This window comes from Saccopteryx leptura, chromosome 5 (genome assembly GCF_036850995.1).
Source record: "Saccopteryx leptura isolate mSacLep1 chromosome 5, mSacLep1_pri_phased_curated, whole genome shotgun sequence".
NCBI lineage: Eukaryota > Metazoa > Chordata > Mammalia > Chiroptera > Emballonuridae > Saccopteryx > Saccopteryx leptura.
In genome coordinates this window covers 170,906,352-170,924,891 of record NC_089507.1, presented here as the reverse complement: position 1 = coordinate 170,924,891, position 18,540 = coordinate 170,906,352, and the positions used below count along the sequence as shown (strand labels likewise).

The window sequence follows — 18,540 nt, the reverse complement described above, 5'->3', positions numbered from 1 at the left end:
CTGAGCTGGGAACCCGGGCCCCATGGGACACTCTCTAGAGTGGGAGAGCACAGCCCCCAAAGCGAGCCAACATGCGATGCTCAGAAGAAAACTCCCTGTACAGCCTTGGGGAGAGCCCACAGACACCCCCCTCCCCACCCCCATCCTGCCTGTGGCCACCTTGCTTGTGGCCATCCACGCCCAGCGAGCCCACGTCTGCTCCCGGCCTGTTCCCAGGTCACAAACGAGCATGAGGGTGAATTAACCTCTGGTGGCTGTGCCAGTGATCTAAGGACAGAGGCAGGGGATGGACAGATGGCTTTGGGTAGGTTTGCCTGCAGAGGCGTCCCGGAGGGGTGTTATCTGAGCTGACATTGGAGTGAGGGGAAGAGGCCAGCCAGCCGGGGAAAGTTCTGGAGGTGGGGGGGGGGGGTGTTCCAGGCTGAGGGAACAGTGAGGGAAAGGTCTGGAGGCTGAGGGGGACTGGAGGGACAGAGAAAAAGCCGAATGGCTGGCAAGAAAATGGGAATCATGTTCTAGAGGGCCCAGGGGCCCGGGAAGGAAGTTGGGATTATCTAAGCGTGATGAACGCCACTGGCAGGCTTGCGTAGTTGGGCGACAGGATCTGATTTGTGTTTTTAAAAAGATCGCTCTGGCTGCTGTGCCAGACAGACCGCTGGAGGGGAGAGGGTGGAGGCAGGGAGGCCAGCTGGGAGCCGGGGTGGTGGGCAGGGCAGAGGAGAGCATGATGTTAAGACTTCCTCTGCCCACACGTGCGGAGCCAGCCCTCAGTCCAGTGTCCGGAGTCCCTTTCCAGGCAGTATGACACTTGATCCTCTGGAAGCCCTGGGGATGGGCAGGGCAGGTGGTGCCCCTGTGGCATAATGAACAGTGGTGGCCTGGGGAGTAATACTTCCCAGGGTCCCCCAGCTGGACATGGGGTAGCAGAGGCTCGAGCCCAGATATCTGAGCGCCCCCCGCTTGCTCGTCACGGAGTCCTGTCCTTGTGGATTTGAATACCAGACTTTTGCCCTGACCTCCTTTAAGTGTCTTTTCCAACCTGCTGCTTCCCATTCTGTGAAGGACCTTTCTCATAAGGAGACAGCAAGGCCCATGGAGTCCATTCCTAAGTATTGTCCCCTTTGGGGACAAGCCCTGCCTCCAGGAAAAGCCTTTCCCTCTACTGGCTCCCACGGGTCTGTCTGTCTGCCTGCCTGTCCTGGCCATTCCCTGTCCGTCTCATCAGCCGGATGTGAGCCCCTGGGAGCCTGGAAGCTTCTGTCACTTACAGCAGGACAAAGCGTTCTGTCCCTCGTGCCCCTAGCTGAGCAGAGGCAGGAAAGGCCCCCTGAGCTTGCATTCCTCCTTCAAAGGCTGCTCACTGACACTGCCCGTCCTGGCGCTGGACGGAAGCGGGGTCGGGCTCAGCCCCGTCTCAGTGGGGGCGTCCCGACAATAATAGCCCTGTCCTCCCGCCAGAGCCTGCTCGGGATGCCACCCAGTGCTGCTTCCTTCCCGTCCTCGCTGTCCTCCCCCATGTTGGTGGGTTGCTCCTGGGTTGTCAGGCCAAGAAAGCATCTCCTCCAGAGGGTTTGACTGTCCCTGGCCCTGCCTGCTGCTCGGCAGCGTGGTCTCTGGGCAACAAGCCCTGCGGTGCTGGGGACAAGCGAAACCGCAGCTCCGGCATCTTGTTCAGTGCCCACCTGGTGCTTGGCCTCTTGCCCCACAAAGCCAGGACATGACCTGGCCCCGAGAGACCCTGGGGTGGGACACAGGCTTGTCCTGGCCTCTTAGCCAGGGCTCGACACCCCTGAGCCAGAGGAACCTGAGTTCTCCAACTTTAGGGGAAAGAGTTTTTGGACTCTGGTGTTGGAAAGGGAGTGTGAACGGTGCTGTGGGGGAAGGAGAGGGGGTCCGATGACCTCCGGCGACCCCTCTGCCTTTCCCTGCGTGGAGCCCTGCTGTCTTGTTCTCCCAGGCCCAGACCCACCACCCCTGCTGTTCCTTGGAGCTGAACACAGCTTTGAAAGTCCAGGGAAGGAGGAAACAAAAACCCTGTGCTGTCTCCCCCGCAGCCCCCAGTGCTCCCGGCTCAGTCAAGTTCAGCGAGCTGACCACAACCTCCGTGAACGTGTCCTGGGCGGCCCCGCAGTTCCCCAACGGCATCCTGGACGGCTACCGGCTGGTGTACGAGCCCTGCACCCCCGTGGATGGTGAGTGGGCGCCCCGGCGTGCTCCTGAAACCCACTCTGCAGGGGCCCTCTCTCTGCAGTTCATGTGACAAGCGTCCCCTAGCTTATAAATGGGAGACTGAGGCCCAGGCAAGGGAAGGGGGAATTCCCAGGTGAAACAAGTCGGGGACAGAGCCAAAGAGCCAACCCGGTGTCCTAACGGCCAGGCTAGAATTTTTAAATATGTTCTTCCCCGACAGTCGATGGCAGTTGAGGCAAAGGAAGGGAGACCTGTGGGAGATGGAGCGTCCCAAGCTGGACAGGTCTGTTGGGCCGTGAAGATGGAAGTCCCCTGATGACCCTGCCTTGTGCATGCCTTCCCAAATCTAGGTCTCAGCCTTGCGCTGGGTTCAGCTTTCTTTGCCTTTTGTAGAGTAAGGAACCGCTTTGAGCATCTGATAAAAGAATACAGCCTCTCCCCAGAAGATGCACAAGGTCAGGGGAACATTGTAGCCCCTTCTCTCTGCGAGCCTCAGATCATGAGCCTGCTCTGCAGGATGTCTCCCTCTGACCCTGAACCCCATTCATCTGAGCTGCCTTCAGAGTCCTCTCTGCAACCCCTGCCGCCCGCCCTCCAGGCCCTGGCTGGGACCCTGTCCCACTTCCGGGCTCCCTGAGGTGGAGTTAGCCCAGAAATCATGGCTGTTTACTTAGAGAGGCAGGAAGGAGACTAGGCTCCCAGTTGTCTGTGTTCCGGAGTTCAGCAAGGCCTTAGGGAGATGGCTGGCCTCCCAGGTGGCACTCTGGTGGCCAGAGGTAACCACCTCCGGGCTCACGCCCTCCCGCTCACCCCTCCGCGGCTACTGAGCTAGGCCAGAACAAGGGGCGGAGCCATGAGGTCGCAGCAGGGGCCGCAGTTCTGGGTCAGCTGAGGGAACAATGGCCCTCAGTCTTCACCACTACCACCTGTGTGCCAGCTGCTTCTTGCAGAGTGGCCCTGTGTGCTAGGCTGGGGGCAGCCACCACAGGAGATGTGGTCAGGTGCAGGGCCCAGGAAAGGGGCTGTCTCTTCCAAGGACAGGAAGGAGAGGACAGAGGTCACAGAGAGGAAATGCAGGGGGATGGGACAGGTGCTCACTTGTCACAGTGGCCTCCATCTGGCCTGCTCAGGAGGGTCCGGCGGGGCCGTGGCTGACCCCACAACCTTTCATATTTCCATCTGCCTCATTATGGCCCAGCTAATAGGACCGGAAGCCCTGTATGCAGCTAGACGATGCCCAGTCTGGCCAGCACAGCACCTGTGCCCCTGGTTCATGCCTCAGCCCTGGGCTCGTATCAGCAGGCCTCGTGAGAACCCAGGACCGCCTTTCCTGCAGGGAAAAGCAAGGCCCGGGCAGAAGAAAGGTTTGCTCAGAAATGTCGAGAGGCAGGTACCCAGAGCTGCTGTTCCAGGTCCTGGGCATGTCCCCTCGTCACCCTACAGGTCACTTCGTTTCTGCAGGAAGTACCTCTTGAACACCCGCTGTTCTGTCCTTCCGCTCTTTATTCAATAAGAAGACGGGGCACCTACCGCATGGCAGGTGCTCTGCTGCTATATTTAAACTTATAACATCTGGTCTTACATGCTGTTGATGCCCTCACTCAGTAGAAGAACAAACAGAAGCCAGGGTGGAGGGCATGCCCAAAGAGCCCTGGGGCCAGTGCGGGGTCTGAGCACAGCCTGCTGGCCGTAGAACCAGTCTCCCAGTGGTCAGGGGACAGGGGAGCTGGAAGCCAGTCCTGGCCTTGGGGTGGCTGGAGGGATTTGGACCTGTGAAACAGCACGAACTCTCACCTCCTGAGAACTATCCAGGCCTCCCCTCTAGTTGCCACAATTTGGGGTGAAGTTGTCAGGGGACCCAGTGTGAGCTCCCAGCTCTCACTAGCATAAAAGGAAGAAAGAATACCAGGCTAAGCGGACATTGTCCTGGCTACAGGAGCTGGGGTTGTCCTGGTCATAGAAGCTGGGGTTGTCCTGGTCACAGGAGCTGGGGTTGTCCTGGCCACAGGAGCTGGGGTTGTCCTGGTCACAGGAGCTGGGGTTGTCCTGGCCACGGGAGCTGGGGTTGTCCTGGTCACGGGAGCTGGGGTTGTCCTGGTCACGGGAGCTGGGGTTGTCCTGGCCATAGGAGCTGGGGTATCCTCAGCTGGCTGTAGGTGTGTCCCCTCCAACTCTGAGCTATGCCATCTTTGCAGGAGCACTTCCTGAAAGATGATCCTTGGAATTCGAGTTCAGTGGGATATGACATGGGGAAACCAAAATGGGGTATAAAATATATTTCGGGTACAATAGTTACGTTAAACAGGATGGTGAGTTGTTTTGTTTCCCTCCAGATGCAAAAGAACCCTGTGGTTATTCACTAGACAGTAAGCTTTTCTCAAGCTTGTTTAGCTGGGGAGCACTTTTTCCTAAGAACTGCCTGTAGGACTGTGGTCTGAGAAACAGTCTGGAAGACACTGCTGTGTGGTCCAGGGTGCCAGCCATAACTCACGCCAAGGGTTGGCCCTGGCGGTGTCTGCTCCCACCACCCCCAGGGCCCCAGCCTGCCCCGCAGTCCCCACATGCTCTGTTTCCCCCAGGAGTCAGCAAGATCGTGACGGTGGATGTGAAGGGGAACAGCCCTCTGTGGCTGAAGGTCAAGGACCTGGCAGAGGGCATGACCTACAGGTTCCGCATCAGAGCCAAGACCTTCACCTATGGACCCGAGGTCGAAGCCAACGTCACCACGGGTCCCGGCGAAGGTAGGGGAGCATCGGGCAGACATGGGAGCTGCTGCCCTCCATGCACAGCATTCAGCCCCCCATGTGAGAAGGGGTGTCCAGAGCTGTGCTAGGGCCTGGAGACCCAGGGATGGGCCAGATGGGGCCCCTGGAGAAACTTAGGGGCTAGGGCAGTGGTTCTCAACCTTTCTAATGCCGTAACCCCGCAATACAGTTCCTCATGTTGTGGTGACCCCAAACCAAAAAATAATTTTGGTGGCTACTTCTATGATTCGGAATGTAAATACCTGGTATGCATTATGTATTCTCATTGCTTTAGGCGACCCCTGTGTTTTGGTCGTTCGACCCCCGCCGGGGTCGCGACCCACAGGTTGAGAACCGCTGGGCTAAGTGGACAGCAGGCAGGACAGACATGGGAGCTCGGGAGTGCGGGCTGAGGCCTATGGGGAGGAGGAGAGGGTGGGAGTTGGTGGAGGTGTGGGAGAAGGTGGCTGGGCTGTGGAAGGTCACCCGTGACATCAGATGTTTCTCAGGATGCCACTTAATGTCAGAGCCTCTGGGGTTCCTTTGATGAGTGCAGATCCCTGGGCTCCAGGAATGCAGAGTCTGAGCAAGCCCTCCCCAGGAGTGTGCACTTGACCAAGAGCGGAGGGTGGCTCTTCAGCGCCCGCCGTAAGAGCCGCTGCCGAAAGGCGGTGGGTGAGGCAAGGTGCTGACTCTGGCTGGGCTATAGGCCGGGGCACCGCCTGCTGCCTGCGGAGGCAGGAGGTGCAGGCGCAGGAAGGAGCGTGGGGACCGGAGAGGAAGGAGCAGCTTGGTTTGGTTTTGTGACATTTCTTGAGGTTGTGCTTGGACTGGAGGAGCTTCGGAGGGTGCCCACCATGGTTGAGGTTTAACTCTCCACAGTCCCTGTCACACATGCCTGTGCCCTCTCCGGAGCACACAAGCCACCTTCCTGGCCACTCTGTTCCCACACAGCCATCCCAAGCTTTCCCTGAACTCCCTGTCCTCCTCCTCCTCCTCCCTGCCTCCCCCACCAGGTGTGTTCTCGGCCTCCTTGAAGCAGGGCCGGCTTCCCCTGGCCTCTGGAAGGTGAGAGAGAGCCAAAGAGGGCCTCCCACCTGCGTGAGGGCTTTGCCCTCCCTGCTGGATCTGGCTGGCCGTGCTCCACTTTCTCTTTCTGGGCACTTTCTACTCCCCGCTGCCTGCTCCACAGAGGAGCTGCCTGGCTCCCGTACTCCACTGGAGCAAAGCCCACAGGCTACAGGAAGGGCTTGCCCCCCGCACTGCCTCCCCATGCGCCTCTCACCTGAGCTGGCTTTCCTGGGAAACAAAGGCCGGAAGAGAGCTGTCCGGGCCGAGCAGTGGCATGGGGACAGCAGACAGCCATCTGGAAGACAGGCTGTTCTACCCTGAGGCTGGGGGTAGGGAGGCAGGAAGTACAGAGGAGGTAGGGGGCCCTCTGAGGAAGAACCACGTTGCACCCTGCAGGTGTGAGTGAGGAGAGGAAAGGTCTAAGGGGGAGGATTAGAAGCTCATATACCCCGCTCCTCCTTTCCCCGCCCCGCACTCCAGGCCAGGCGCTGGCTGGATGCAGGAAGTCAGGGCCAGCAGAGACGACAGCCTCTGCTCAACCCTGAGTGCTATCCTGTGCAGAATGGGAACGCAGGGCCCTGAAAGCCCCCTCCCCACCCTTCACACCTCCTTGGGGTCATGTCCCACCCCTGATCCCTCAGCTGCCTTTGCCCTGTGCTGTAGGCAGGACACATGTTAGGGAAGGAAGGAAGGAAATGAGGCCCGCCGAGTTCCCGGGCTGGGACTGGGCGCGGGGCGGGCAGTGGGCTGCCAAGCTGTTAGTGAGTCCCTGGGCTCCTGGCCAACCTGCCAGCTCCTGGACCCAGGGATCTCCCACCTAATGTGGACTTTCAGCCGTTCCCCAGCAGTGTCCACAGGGCCACCCGCACTCACTTGGCCTGCCAGTCACCCCCGTGCACTCACAGGCTTGTTCCCTCACCCCACAAGCACATGGGAAGCACCTACTGTGTGCCAGGCTCTGGGCACGCAGGGTTGCATATCTATAAGGAGTGACAGCACACAGGGAGGGTTGGGGCTCTGGGTGCGCAGCAGGGCACCCCCAGACAGAAGGGGCCTGGGACCTGTAGCAGGTAGAACTGGCCCACTCCTGTTACTGCAGAAGTCAAGTCCCTCCTGCTCTGGCCCCTGGGCTGGCAGCATCGCTGATACGCTTGCCAGCCTGCCTCACCAGGAGAACTGGCCGCAGAGCCTGGCTCTCCTCCCCCCTGTAAGCAGCAGAGGCCCAGGACCTCCTGCAGTCCCAGCCTCCTCTCTCCCTGCCTTCCTGCAAAAGCGGCTGCTGTTGGAGGGCTTCGGGCAGGAGAGAGAGAATACATTGCCATCACAGGCCCCAAGAGAGGTCCGGGGGTCCTTCAGCCCCCCAAAAGCAACCTCTGCCTACTACACCAACGTCACACCCACCGTTACTGCCCCCCCAATGACACCTCTCTTTAAGCCTTACATTCCAAAAGGCCTTTACAGAGGGGGAAACTGAGGCACCAGAGGGCTATGTGAATCCATCAGTCACCCGTCAAATGGTTCTGGGTTGGAACTAGAAGCCTGGGTCTCCTGAGTCAGCTGCAGGGACCTCTCCGCATCCCTGCAGACCCTCTCCTGGTCTGGAACTTGGACTCAGTGGGTGTGGGTGACTCAGAGAAGAACGTGGTCAGACCCAGCTGGCCCAGTCGTCTCAGACGCACTCCTCGGGCCCCAGCAAGGGCGGGCTTTCCAGAGACTCTGGTGGGGTTGGTTGTGTGGCCCACCCCCTCGTGCTGGAACACGGTGAGACAGGCCGAGTGCCCATCTGGTTCCACACTCCCCTGCCCACTGGGTGCTGTTTGCAGGTGCCCCAGGGCCACCCGGAGTACCCATCATTGTGCGGTACAGCTCTGCCATCGCCATCCACTGGTCCAGCGGAGACCCTGGCAAAGGGCCCATCACTCGCTACGTCATCGAGGCCAGGCCTTCAGGTAAGCCCGCCCCAGGCTGAGCCGGCTGTCCCTGGGGGCGGGAGTCCACGTCTCACTTTCTCCCTTGTTCCCGAGTCCCTCCACTTGGGGCACTTCTGTCTGTTGTCACCGGAGATGGCACTTGTGCTGCTGCAGGTGAAGCTGGAAGTGGCCTGTGTGAGTGGGAAGTGGGAGATGCACCCTTAGTTAAGGATCACTCAGAGCACTTAACACCAGCTGAGGACCAGCGCAGGTGGAGGGCCATTCAAGAAGCCAGAGGAGTGAGGAGTGGAGCTCACAAAGGTTAAACACCCATTGTCTCCACACAGCCCCACCGACCCGTGCCCCATACAGGGGCCCGCTGCCCCAGAGACATCAGCTTTCTCTTTAAGACCTGTCTCTGCCATCCCGACTGTCTTGGCACTTTCTGTAACCGTACCAGCCTCTCCTGTCAAGCCTGAAATCGAGTCATGAGAACTTCCAAAGCCATCAGGAGTTGAGCAGCTGATAAGTCGCTCCAGGGGGCCGCTCTGCACGCTCCGGTTTCACAGTCACCCTCTTCTCCCGGCTCCCCTTACCCAGGGGAGCCCTCGGCCCTGCCAGCTCCTGCTGTTGCTAGGCTGCTGAGTTAATCAGAGGTGCCCGAGTCAGCACAGGCACTTGGCCTTTGCTGGTTCTTGGTCTCCCGTGGACCCGTGATTAGGTGGCTCAACTTGAGACATTCAACATGCTGCTGCTCCCACATGAGCAGCAGACAGTAGTCATAACGGGAGACAGGCATGGTGGAAGCTAATGCTTCTGATGGAGGATGTCTAAACATCCCAGTGACAAACTGGTCATTCCTGGGGGTAGCTGAGCCCTAGTCCTGTCAATAGCAAGAAGTTTAATTTCAGCCTTTCCAGGAAGCAGCTACCACCCCTTTGTCACCTTAATCTTAGGCTAATGATTGCAGTCGCCAACAGCTAATACGTGTGGCGGCTCAGACCCAGCGTGTGGCTGGAAGGTGTGTGTGCTTGGCTCTCTCCCGGCTCCAGATGGTCCCTCCCCGGCCCTCCAGTGCCGGCTGCTGAGTTGGCCAGGAGACGGCCGAGTGCTTTTCTCCCAACCGGGCCCAAGCCTGTTTTTCCACCGGAGTTGGCCGGCCAGGGCGCCAGGCTGTGGAATGTTGGCTCCAGGCTGGACTTTGGCCCTGTTGATTTTCCATTGTTCCCTGGGAGGCCCGGCGTGGGGCCTGGTGTTCTGAGCTTAGGGGCCATGAGTTGGTCTACACAGGTTGGGATCAAGGACTAAGTATAAGAGGAAGGACCAAGCCAAGACCCCCTGAAGGTCTGGGACTCAGAGCCGTGGTGGGAAACTGGTGATGGGGATGGCAGGCAGTGAGGGAAGGACGGAGGGCCTGGGGAATGTGCCTCGCTCAGCGGCCGTGCAAGCAGGCTCCTATTGTAGGTGGTCATCGTCCCTACCTCTGTGCCCCTGGTCATATGGGACCTCACCCTCCTTATCTTCAGGGTGTGCTTTGTGCTGGGCAAAATCAACCAAACACTCGCTTTCTATGAACCACAAGCAGCCGGGCAAGGGACGGCCTGGCTCCAGGGTTCCAGCCCATGGAGCCCGCCCCACAGATCAGCCGACTCCCAGGGCTGGAAGCCAGAGCCACAGCGTGATGTTCCAGCACCTTCTGGCCTGGCCCCAGTAGCCTAGCCCCGTCACTGTTTCTGTGTGGGTGAGACAGGCAGGTCAGACAGCAGGCAGCAGAGGCCCCAGCTTCTGGGAAGCAGCACTCCCGGACGAGCCTGTTCAGCAAACACTGATGCAGCTGCTTATGGCGCTGGGCACCATCCTGGGCACCCAGAGGGAGTTCAGTGCCAGGAGGAGTCAGATGGCTCTGGGCTGAAACCCCAGCTCTGCCACTGACAGCCACGTGGCCTCAGGAAGATGGGTTCAGCTCTCTGAGCCTCGGTTTCCTCATCTATAACATGGGCGCAACAGTTCCTCCTTCCTGCTGTTGCTATGGGTATGATATTTGATGAGGGGTTAGTGTCACTGCTATACAGTCACCATCATCACCATCCCTGTGACTGACATGAATGAGAGAATTCAGAGTCAGGAGGGAAATGGATTTGCCTGCTAACACAGCTTTCAAGCCACACAGTACTGAAATTGGGCACATAATGAGAGGAGGGGCCAGAAGAAAGGTTTGCTCTCATTTATTCTGCACTCAGAGGATGCCTGTGCTGGGTGTGGAGCTGTGTAGACAAATGAGGCAAGATCCCTTCCCTGGAGGACTGCCCAGCCTAGGAGGAGAGAGAGAGCATACTTAAACAAAAGATGTGATGTGTAGGAGGTACCCAAAACCAAATAAATACAGCAGAAGCGGCGGCCATGTTTCAGGGTCCAGAGCCTTCAGTAACAACAGCGGAGAGCAGACGGGTCCCCATGGCTGCCTTTGAATTGGAGAATCTAGGCAGGAGGGGCAGGAAGGAAGCTTCAGCAGGTCCCAACACACTCTTGGTCCCAAATTCCAAAATGCTGCCAGGGCTTGTGGCACCTCCACTCGAGTTCTTGACCAGGGTGGGTCTGTAAAAAAGTGTGGTATGGGAAACACCCCAATCCATCAGCCCCGGGAAGGCCGAGCTGGGGCAGGGGAGCAACCTGGGGGCCTGAGAGACAGCTCTTCCCCGAGGAAGCTCAGAAGCAGGCAAGGAAGAGGCATCCTCAGGGAAGGGGAGGGAAGGGACCCAGCAGGGGCATGCTGGTGGGGTGGGTCCAGGGCAGTCCCCCAGCGAATTCCCTGGAGCAGGTCACAGATAGAGGACCTGGGCGCTCAGCCCACCAAGGCCCTTCTAAGACCTTGGACCCTGGGACCACAAGAGAAAAGAACCTGACCAGGGCCCAGGATGGCGTGATACATTGGCCACATCAGCCCTGCACTAGCACAGTGGGAGGACTCACCCACTCACCAAGGGCCAAGCCAACCCCGTGAGCCCTACGCAGAGCACCTGGCCAGGGTCCCTCCCTCTGCAGGGCCCTGGCGGATGCTGGCCTCTTCTCTTACACGATGTGGGGGGCACTAAAAGGGAAGTCAGGCACTCACAGGTGGGGTGGTTGGAGACAACATGGGTAGAGAACAGATGGGGATCCATCTGGCCCTCTCTGGTCCCTGTGTGTCCTCAGATCCCTGTTTCTAAACATGGAGGGACTGAGGATGGGCCCCATCAAATTCAGGCACCTTGACTAAACCCTTACAGGCAACCCATTCCCTTTTGCAGCTCTTTAAATAAAGAAAGTCCTGTTTGGATTGGCTGATGCCACTACTCGACATGTTCTGAATAGGAACAGCAGTCAGAAACACAGGGGCCTGGTTATGTTCAGGAGGCTGCACCATAAAAAATCTTAGGCAGCCACTTCAAGTCATGTTGACCAGCATTGTCTAAGCCAGGGATCCCCAAACTACGGCCCGCAGGCCACATGCGGCCCCCTGAGGCCATTTATCCAGCCCCCGCTGCACTTCCGGAAGGGGCACCTCTTTCATTGGTGGTCAATGAAAGGAGCACATTGACCATCTCATTAGCCAAAAGCAGGCCCATAGTTCCCATTGAAATACTGGTCAGTTTCTTGATTTAAATTTACTTGTTTTTTATTTTAAATATTGTATTTGTTCCCATTTTGTTTTTTTACTTTAAAATAAGATATGTGCAGTGTGCATAGCGATTTGTTCATAGTTTTTTTTATAGTCCGGCCCTCCAACGGTCTGAGGGACAGTGAACTGGCCCCCTGTGTAAAAAGTTTGGGGACCCCTGGTCTAAGCCATGGAAAGTGTAACATGTAGAATTATGCCCATAAGGGCTAAAAGAGATAGGCCTCTTTGTCTGGATGATGGTAATTGGGTTGCTTTTTACAGTATTTTCTTCATACTATACATTATTAATAGTTTATAGACATTTAAACAAAAAGAATAAATGGGTAGGGTCCTGGAAAAGGCATCTTTACAGAAAGAGTCCAGGAAGACCTCCTAGGTGCCACGCCCTGGAGATCAGTGCTGACAGGGCAGAGCAGACTGGCCTGGCTCTCCGGGGCAACGGCAGGATGGGGGGCCCTCCCCTTCACGGGGCACCTCCCTCTCCACGCTTTTGCAGATGAGGGGCTCTGGGACATCCTCATCAAAGACATCCCCAAGGAGGTGACCTCCTACACCTTCAGCATGGACATCCTGAAGCCGGGCGTGAGCTACGACTTCCGGGTCATCGCAGTCAATGACTACGGCTTCGGCACCCCCAGCAGCCCCTCCCAGTCTGTGCCAGGTAACCCCCGGTGGGCGAGGCTGGGCGGTGGAGCAGGAAGAGGGCAGCAGAGGCGCTGAGGCGGTGGGGTGTGGACCAATGTGCACTGTCCTCTCTGCGCTCCGAGCAGTGAGCGTGGGCCAGGCCTGAGTCCACTTTCAACTCTGGAACAACCTGAAGATGATGGCTCTTTGGGGTTCCTTTTCAAGGACACCAAAAGCCTTGGGCAGGGGGCCCTGTGGGCTTGTGAACGAATCAGTGGGTCCAACATGAGAGCTTCTATGAGTTCATCACCCAGGAGATTCAAGGGCGCCAGACCATAAACTGTGTGCCTCCATAGAAACCACCCCCCAAACAGACAGAGTCGGCAGCCAATGGAACACAGGCCTCCCTGACCGGACTGGGCAGTGCCGGGTGGGGTGGCCTGCCATCCAGCCCTTTCCCCGCCTCATTCTTCCCATCCAGCGATCCCGGAGCTCACGAAGGACTCTGTTATCCAAACCCATGACCCCAAGTCTGACACCTTTTCATGCCATGGCCTCTTCCCTCACGGCAGAAATACAACTCAGAATTCCTACTCACGGGGAGTTTCAGCCACCCGGTGCCTCCCTCCCCCCCCCCCCCCCACACTGCCACCCTTCCCAGAGTGACAGGACCGAACTGTGGGAAGTGAGCACTTGAAGGTGGAAGTAGAAGCCAGTCCCTCAGCAGCCAGCAGCATGGATCGGACGGGCTGGGCGCAGAAAGTGTAGGACTGGCAGCTTTGAAAGAAGGGGGGCTGTACCTGGAGAGGCAGCTGAAAGACCCTCTCATGTCCATCCCCCCAACAACCCCTGCTTTCTGCCACCAGAAAAAGATTCCATCCCAGCTAAACCTGGGGACGTACTCTCCCAGGCCCACCACAGTCCAGACAAGCACCTTTCCAACGCAAAGTTGGGTCTGCCTATCAAGATCGGCCGTGGGTAACACTGGGGGGAAAGGAAAGAGAGCAGCACACCAGCCCTCCTATACACTCCAGCCCCTGTCTCCGCACACATCACTAAGCAATCCTAGCTCTTTGCTCGTGAGTCTAGAAACCACCTTAGACTTCTGCTCAAAACAGCCCTCCAGGGATCCCACTTGATCAGAACTAGGACTTGAGATGATTATCCCTCCCAACCTTGTCTTAGTATCAACCTTGTTCGGAGGGCACAGACCCCACCTACCCATACACTGAGCAGGAGGCAGGGTCCCCACTGGGGTGGGAGGTTTGGAGGCCAGAGGGGTCAAGAACCCTGGCCCTGACACCCACCATCCGTGTTCCAGCCCAGAAAGCCAACCCCTTCTATGAGGAGTGGTGGTTCCTGGTGGTCATCGCCCTGGTCGGCCTCATCTTCATCCTGCTTCTGGTCTTCGTGCTCATCATCCGGGGCCAGAGCAAGAAGTATGCCAAGAAGACAGACTCTGGTGAGCTGGCACCCTGCCCCGCCACCTGGGCAGGACTGGCACGTGTCTGCTTCCCTTTCTGCAGGGGTGGGTGGGGGTCTCTCCCGGAAATGCATCTGCTCTGACAGGCGGGGCGGCCCGGGCTTCCTACACCATCTCCTTCTCCTATTTTGGTTTCAGCTTTGACAAGAGAAAGAGAGGGGGCAGCCCAGCCCGGTGGGGAGGGCAGGCCATGCAGTCTAAAGGGATGGAGTAAGTGACTGATGTCCATCTGTCCCCCAGGGAGCAGTGCCAAGTCTGGTGCCCTGGGCCATGGGGAGATGATGAGCTTGGATGAAAGCAGTTTTCCTGCCCTGGAACTCAACAACCGACGGCTGTCCGTCAAGAACTCCTTCTGCCGGAAGAATGGCCTGTACACCAGGTAGCGGGCTCTGCTCATCCCCTGGGACACAGGAGGATGGAGGTTTGGGAGGGCCACAGAGCAGACAGTGCCCATTGGCCTCACCCGGTCCTGGAAACAGCTCTCCACCCCGTGAGTGGGAACAGTCAGCAGAAAGACACAGTGGGGCCCGAGCCACACAACCAGTCTATGGGCCAGTGCCCGGGCCGGGGCACGCTGGGGAGAAAGTCAGAAAGAGGTGGGTACCAAGGGTTTCTTCCAATGACAGCAGAAGACAAGTAGCTTGCACAATTTTGCAAATCAATCTACTGCCATTTGAAGTCATCTGTTCCTAGAAAGCTGTGATACACACTTTCCCCAGACGGGCGATGGAGCCAGCCAAGGACGCTGGGCAGGCACACCTGAGTGAGAGGGGCTAGGAGCTCCCCATGATTGCGTATGCCCTCCCTGTCCTCCCAGTTCTGTAAAGAAAGGGCACTCCGAGCAGACATGCTCTCCCTGGCCCTGTCTCACACCTGCTGTAGATGTAGACTGTTTTCTCCCACCCCCCGTCCCCCAAGTCTGCATTCTCGTCATCGTCCTCGAAGGGCAGCACCTGACGCAACTGACTAGGAAGGACGAGGCTGGTGGCACGCCAGCTCTCTCCCCGACCTCTGTCCAGTCCCAGGCCCTCCGAGCCCCACTCCCTGGGGCCGGCCAGGCTGCCCGTTTCCAAGGGCAGGGCCAGCTCACAAAACTCCTCTGTCTGGCCGCGATGTGTGTGTTCCTCAGGACGTTGGGGGTGGGGTGCTGGCCGGCAAGGCCCAGCTCTCCCCCTCTGCCAAAGCCAGCTTTCCAAAGAAAGGGCCATTTGAGGCTGCAGTGGCCAGCCCAGCATGACCACCACAGTCTCGCCTGGCTGGCTCCAGGACCCTGCCACATGGAACAGGGGGGTTTCACTGACGGCCTGGCCTCGCTGCCTCTCATGCCCACAGTGCGCGCACACAGTGGCCTCTGAGTGTCCCTACATTGCTGTGTTTACACAAAAATCCTGTTTGCACCAAACAAGCCCTAGGCTCCAGGCCTGACCCAACCACGGTCACACGCCAGCCTCCCAGTCACCTGCATGTCACCAAGTCAGCATTAACCTGGCACCCCATGTCCCCCCTCCTCTGTGTCATATCTTTATTTGCCTGTCTTATCTATAGGAAGCCACAGCTAGTGCTGTTCTGCTTGTTTTTAGAATGCGCTGTGTCAATTGGAATAAAACCAGTGCAGATACAATACAGGAGGTCAGAGGGGGCAGGGGGTTGCTTGTGATATATTCCCAGGTCACGGGACCATTCTCAGAGCAGCATTTCTACAGCAAACGGCCTCGGGCCCCCGTGTGGATGGCTGGGGTTCAGAGCCACAGTCCCAGAGAAGCTTCCTGGGCAGGTGCTGGGGTGGCAAACCCTGGGCAGAGCCCCCTTGTGCCCCATCCTGAGGGCAGAGTCGCGGAGGACGCCAAGCCTGCCCACTCTCCTCACCCTCAGCCCACCCAGCTCAGGAGGGCGCAGCCCCGGCCCCCAGCCTGCAGGCACCCTACCCTGGGTGTTTCTTCTCATGACTCAGAGCCGGGCCTCTAACTCTCTAACTCACCCGGAAATGCTCAACTTTCTCCAGGGCTGATTTTTCAAAGGTAGGGCGTGACATAGCCCAGGGAACCAGGTTTGCTCTCTAAGCAGGGAGGGAGGGAGGGAGGCAGTACTTTTCCTTTTCCTCCTAATCCCCTGTGTTAGCTCTCTGAAGCTCACCTGTGGGTGTTGTAAGAATTGCATGGGGAGTCTGCGCTGCAGGCCTCCAGGCCTCACCTACACATCTGATGTGAGAGGTCTCGGTGATGCTTTGTGATGTGCGCCGCCAGGTGATTCTAGCTCCTGAGATCTTGGAACCACAAGTGAGAATCAAGGTGTTTTCCCCCACGTACACACTTTTTCTGGAGCTTATTAGGGAGGTCGGTCCAACGCCTTTGGGACTCTGAGCACCCCCGCCAGACGGGGCCCCCACGCCACACTCCACCTTCCAAGGCACAGGCCTGGGAAGAGCAGACACAGGAGGGTGAGGGGTCCACAAGCCCCCGTACCTCCAGGCAGCGCTGTGGCCTCCTGGACCCGAGGAGGCTGCTCTGCACGAGGCCACCTCTCAGCCCCGCCCCCACTCTCTTCAGGTCTCCACCACGGCCTAGCCCAGGCAGCCTGCACTACTCTGATGAGGATGTCACCAAGTACAATGACCTCATCCAGGCAGAGAGCAGCAGCCTAACGGAGAAGCCCTCGGAAATCTCCGACTCTCAGGTGAGTGGCGAGAGGGCCAGGTGCCCTGGACAGGGGAGTGGAGTGGCCCCTTTCCAGAGTGCTGGCCTCCATGGGTTCCATCCAGCTAGCCCCTCTCATGAACTTCCTTCCCTCCATGGGCCACAGAGACTGAGGGGCCCCCGGAAACTATCCGAAAGTCATACGTGGGCCAGCTGCCCCTAACCATGCTCAGCTCAGGCTTTGTACCCAGGGCTCATGGGGTCCTTGGAACCTTGATCATGTAAGATACCCCAAGGCCATGGACCTCACACTCTCAGCAGTCACTCCCTGTGCTCAGACACCCAGCGGCTCTGGTCTGCAGAGGCTCATGGAGACAAGGGGAGGGAGGAGACACAGCACCCTGTCCTGCCAGAGCCCGGAGAACCAACACACTGAGCTAGTCGGGGTTAGAATGAACCCCCAGGATGGGAAGCAGTATAGACAGTGAAGACATTAAAGCTTTGGATGTTCAGACCTGAGTTTGAATCCTGGCTCTGCTGCTGATGAGCTGGGGCATCCTGGGTGTGGAACATAACCTCTCTGAGCCTCAGTCTCGCCCTCTGTAGAGCGGCAGGGGTAACAACAGGCACTCATGGGGCTGTGGGAGGATTTGCCGGATTAGGCATAGAGAAGCTTAGCACAGGGCCTGGCACACGGCAACCATTTAATAAATGTCAGCTCATAAATTAAGAAGGGGACTATGCCTCTGGGAGACACAGCTTTAGAGAAGCTGCCATTAGGTGGGCCACTTAGGGACAGTGTGTCCCAGGCTAAGGGGAGAGGGGGCCGAGTGCATTCCAATGAAGTGATGTTACGGCCTCCCACCCCAGCCCCTTTGGCCTTGGCCAAGCCTGGTGGTTGCCAAGGAAGGGCCAAGAATAGGCCACTGTGTCCCACGCCCTGGACCTTTCTGCCCGGTCCTGGGAGAGGATGTGACAGAAGAGAAGCCAGCAGGGAGCAAGGCTGAGGGCCGTGTGGGAGATGCCAGCAAGCCTGGGATCCGGTTGTGGGCGCCGTGGACCAAGGGCCTCTCGCCATTCCTGTTGTGTCCGGCTCCAGGGTTACTGATGAGTTCGGCAGAGCCAGGAAGGGCAGAGCTGACACGGCTCAGCTGGCAGTGATGGAGACTCCCACTTGTCCTGGCTTCCATGGGGACGCATGTGACTCAGGTCGCCGCATCTGGTTATAAGTATTTAACTCCTTGCAGCCACATACACATACAAGGCCATGCTTTCCTGAGGCAGGATTTTTCTTCTTTCTCCCCAAAGACAGTGATGAGCATTGAGATCCTAAGCACTCAATGTCGAATTAAAAAAGGTAAAGAAACTCGCTTTGCCTACAGGGCTATAACAGAAGGCTCCTTAAGCCACACTGCTGTCTACGGAGAGCATGGCAATGGACAGCTGAAGGGAGTCGCCATATTGCTGCGCTTGACTTCTTCAGAGAGCACTATTCACTCACCCTCGGTGGCTGCGCACCGACCTTCTAGGGAGCAAGCCCTCTGAATGCAGGAGATATTGCCCAATGTCCTCAGAGCTTTCCTGGCCATCCTTGCGGGAGTCTGGAGGACCCTAACACAGGTCATGGAGCTGGTCCCTGAGGCCGTACCAGGCCCCCTGACATCCCAAGGCCGTCTTTTCTAAATTCCCCCAGGGAGGCAGACTATCTGGGATCCTCCGCTTAGCCATTGGCCTTATTTGTTCAAAACAAGCCCATCATTTGAACACTGTTTCCATAACAACCTGGAGCCAGTCACCCCCCACCACCCCCAGATCACATAGCCTAGTGAGAGGAGGCTTCCTGGTTCCAGAAGTCAGTTGTCACAACAGAACGGCCATGCTTCTTTCTGGGGCAGTTGACCTGGGGAGTTTGGGATGGTTCAGGGTTTGCCTTGGGGGTTCCACTGGGTTGAGTTGGGTTTGTTTACTGTGAAAGCTAAGTTCTGTGAGGGCAGGGACACGTGACAGTTCTGATAACTGTTTATCCCCCGTGTCCTGCAAGGCACCTGGTACTTATCACTCTGCACATTTTATTGAAAACATAAAAGGGGTGTCAGGGAAGCCAGTCATGCTGAACGGGCTCTAGACCGGCATGGTCAGCAGAGAGAGCAACAGACTCATGGCTAGACATAATCCTTTTGACCAACACCACAACTCACACATCCAAGGAGATGTAGCGCTTCTGAGT

At 57.8% G+C, this 18,540-nt stretch overlaps 1 protein-coding gene across 1 annotated transcript in view; it reads left to right on the top strand.

Annotated features, from left to right (window-relative positions):
• The window catches only part of SDK2 (sidekick cell adhesion molecule 2), a 275,265-nt gene that overhangs the window by 244,178 nt on the left and 12,547 nt on the right, over positions 1–18,540 (top strand). Inside the window, exons 38-44 of the mRNA XM_066386782.1 lie at positions 2,055–2,192; positions 4,770–4,931; positions 7,829–7,954; positions 12,070–12,234; positions 13,519–13,659; positions 13,921–14,059; positions 16,227–16,353. Coding sequence (XP_066242879.1) covers positions 2,055–2,192; positions 4,770–4,931; positions 7,829–7,954; positions 12,070–12,234; positions 13,519–13,659; positions 13,921–14,059; positions 16,227–16,353 — 998 coding nt within the window. The remainder of the gene's footprint in view (positions 1–2,054; positions 2,193–4,769; positions 4,932–7,828; positions 7,955–12,069; positions 12,235–13,518; positions 13,660–13,920; positions 14,060–16,226; positions 16,354–18,540) is intronic.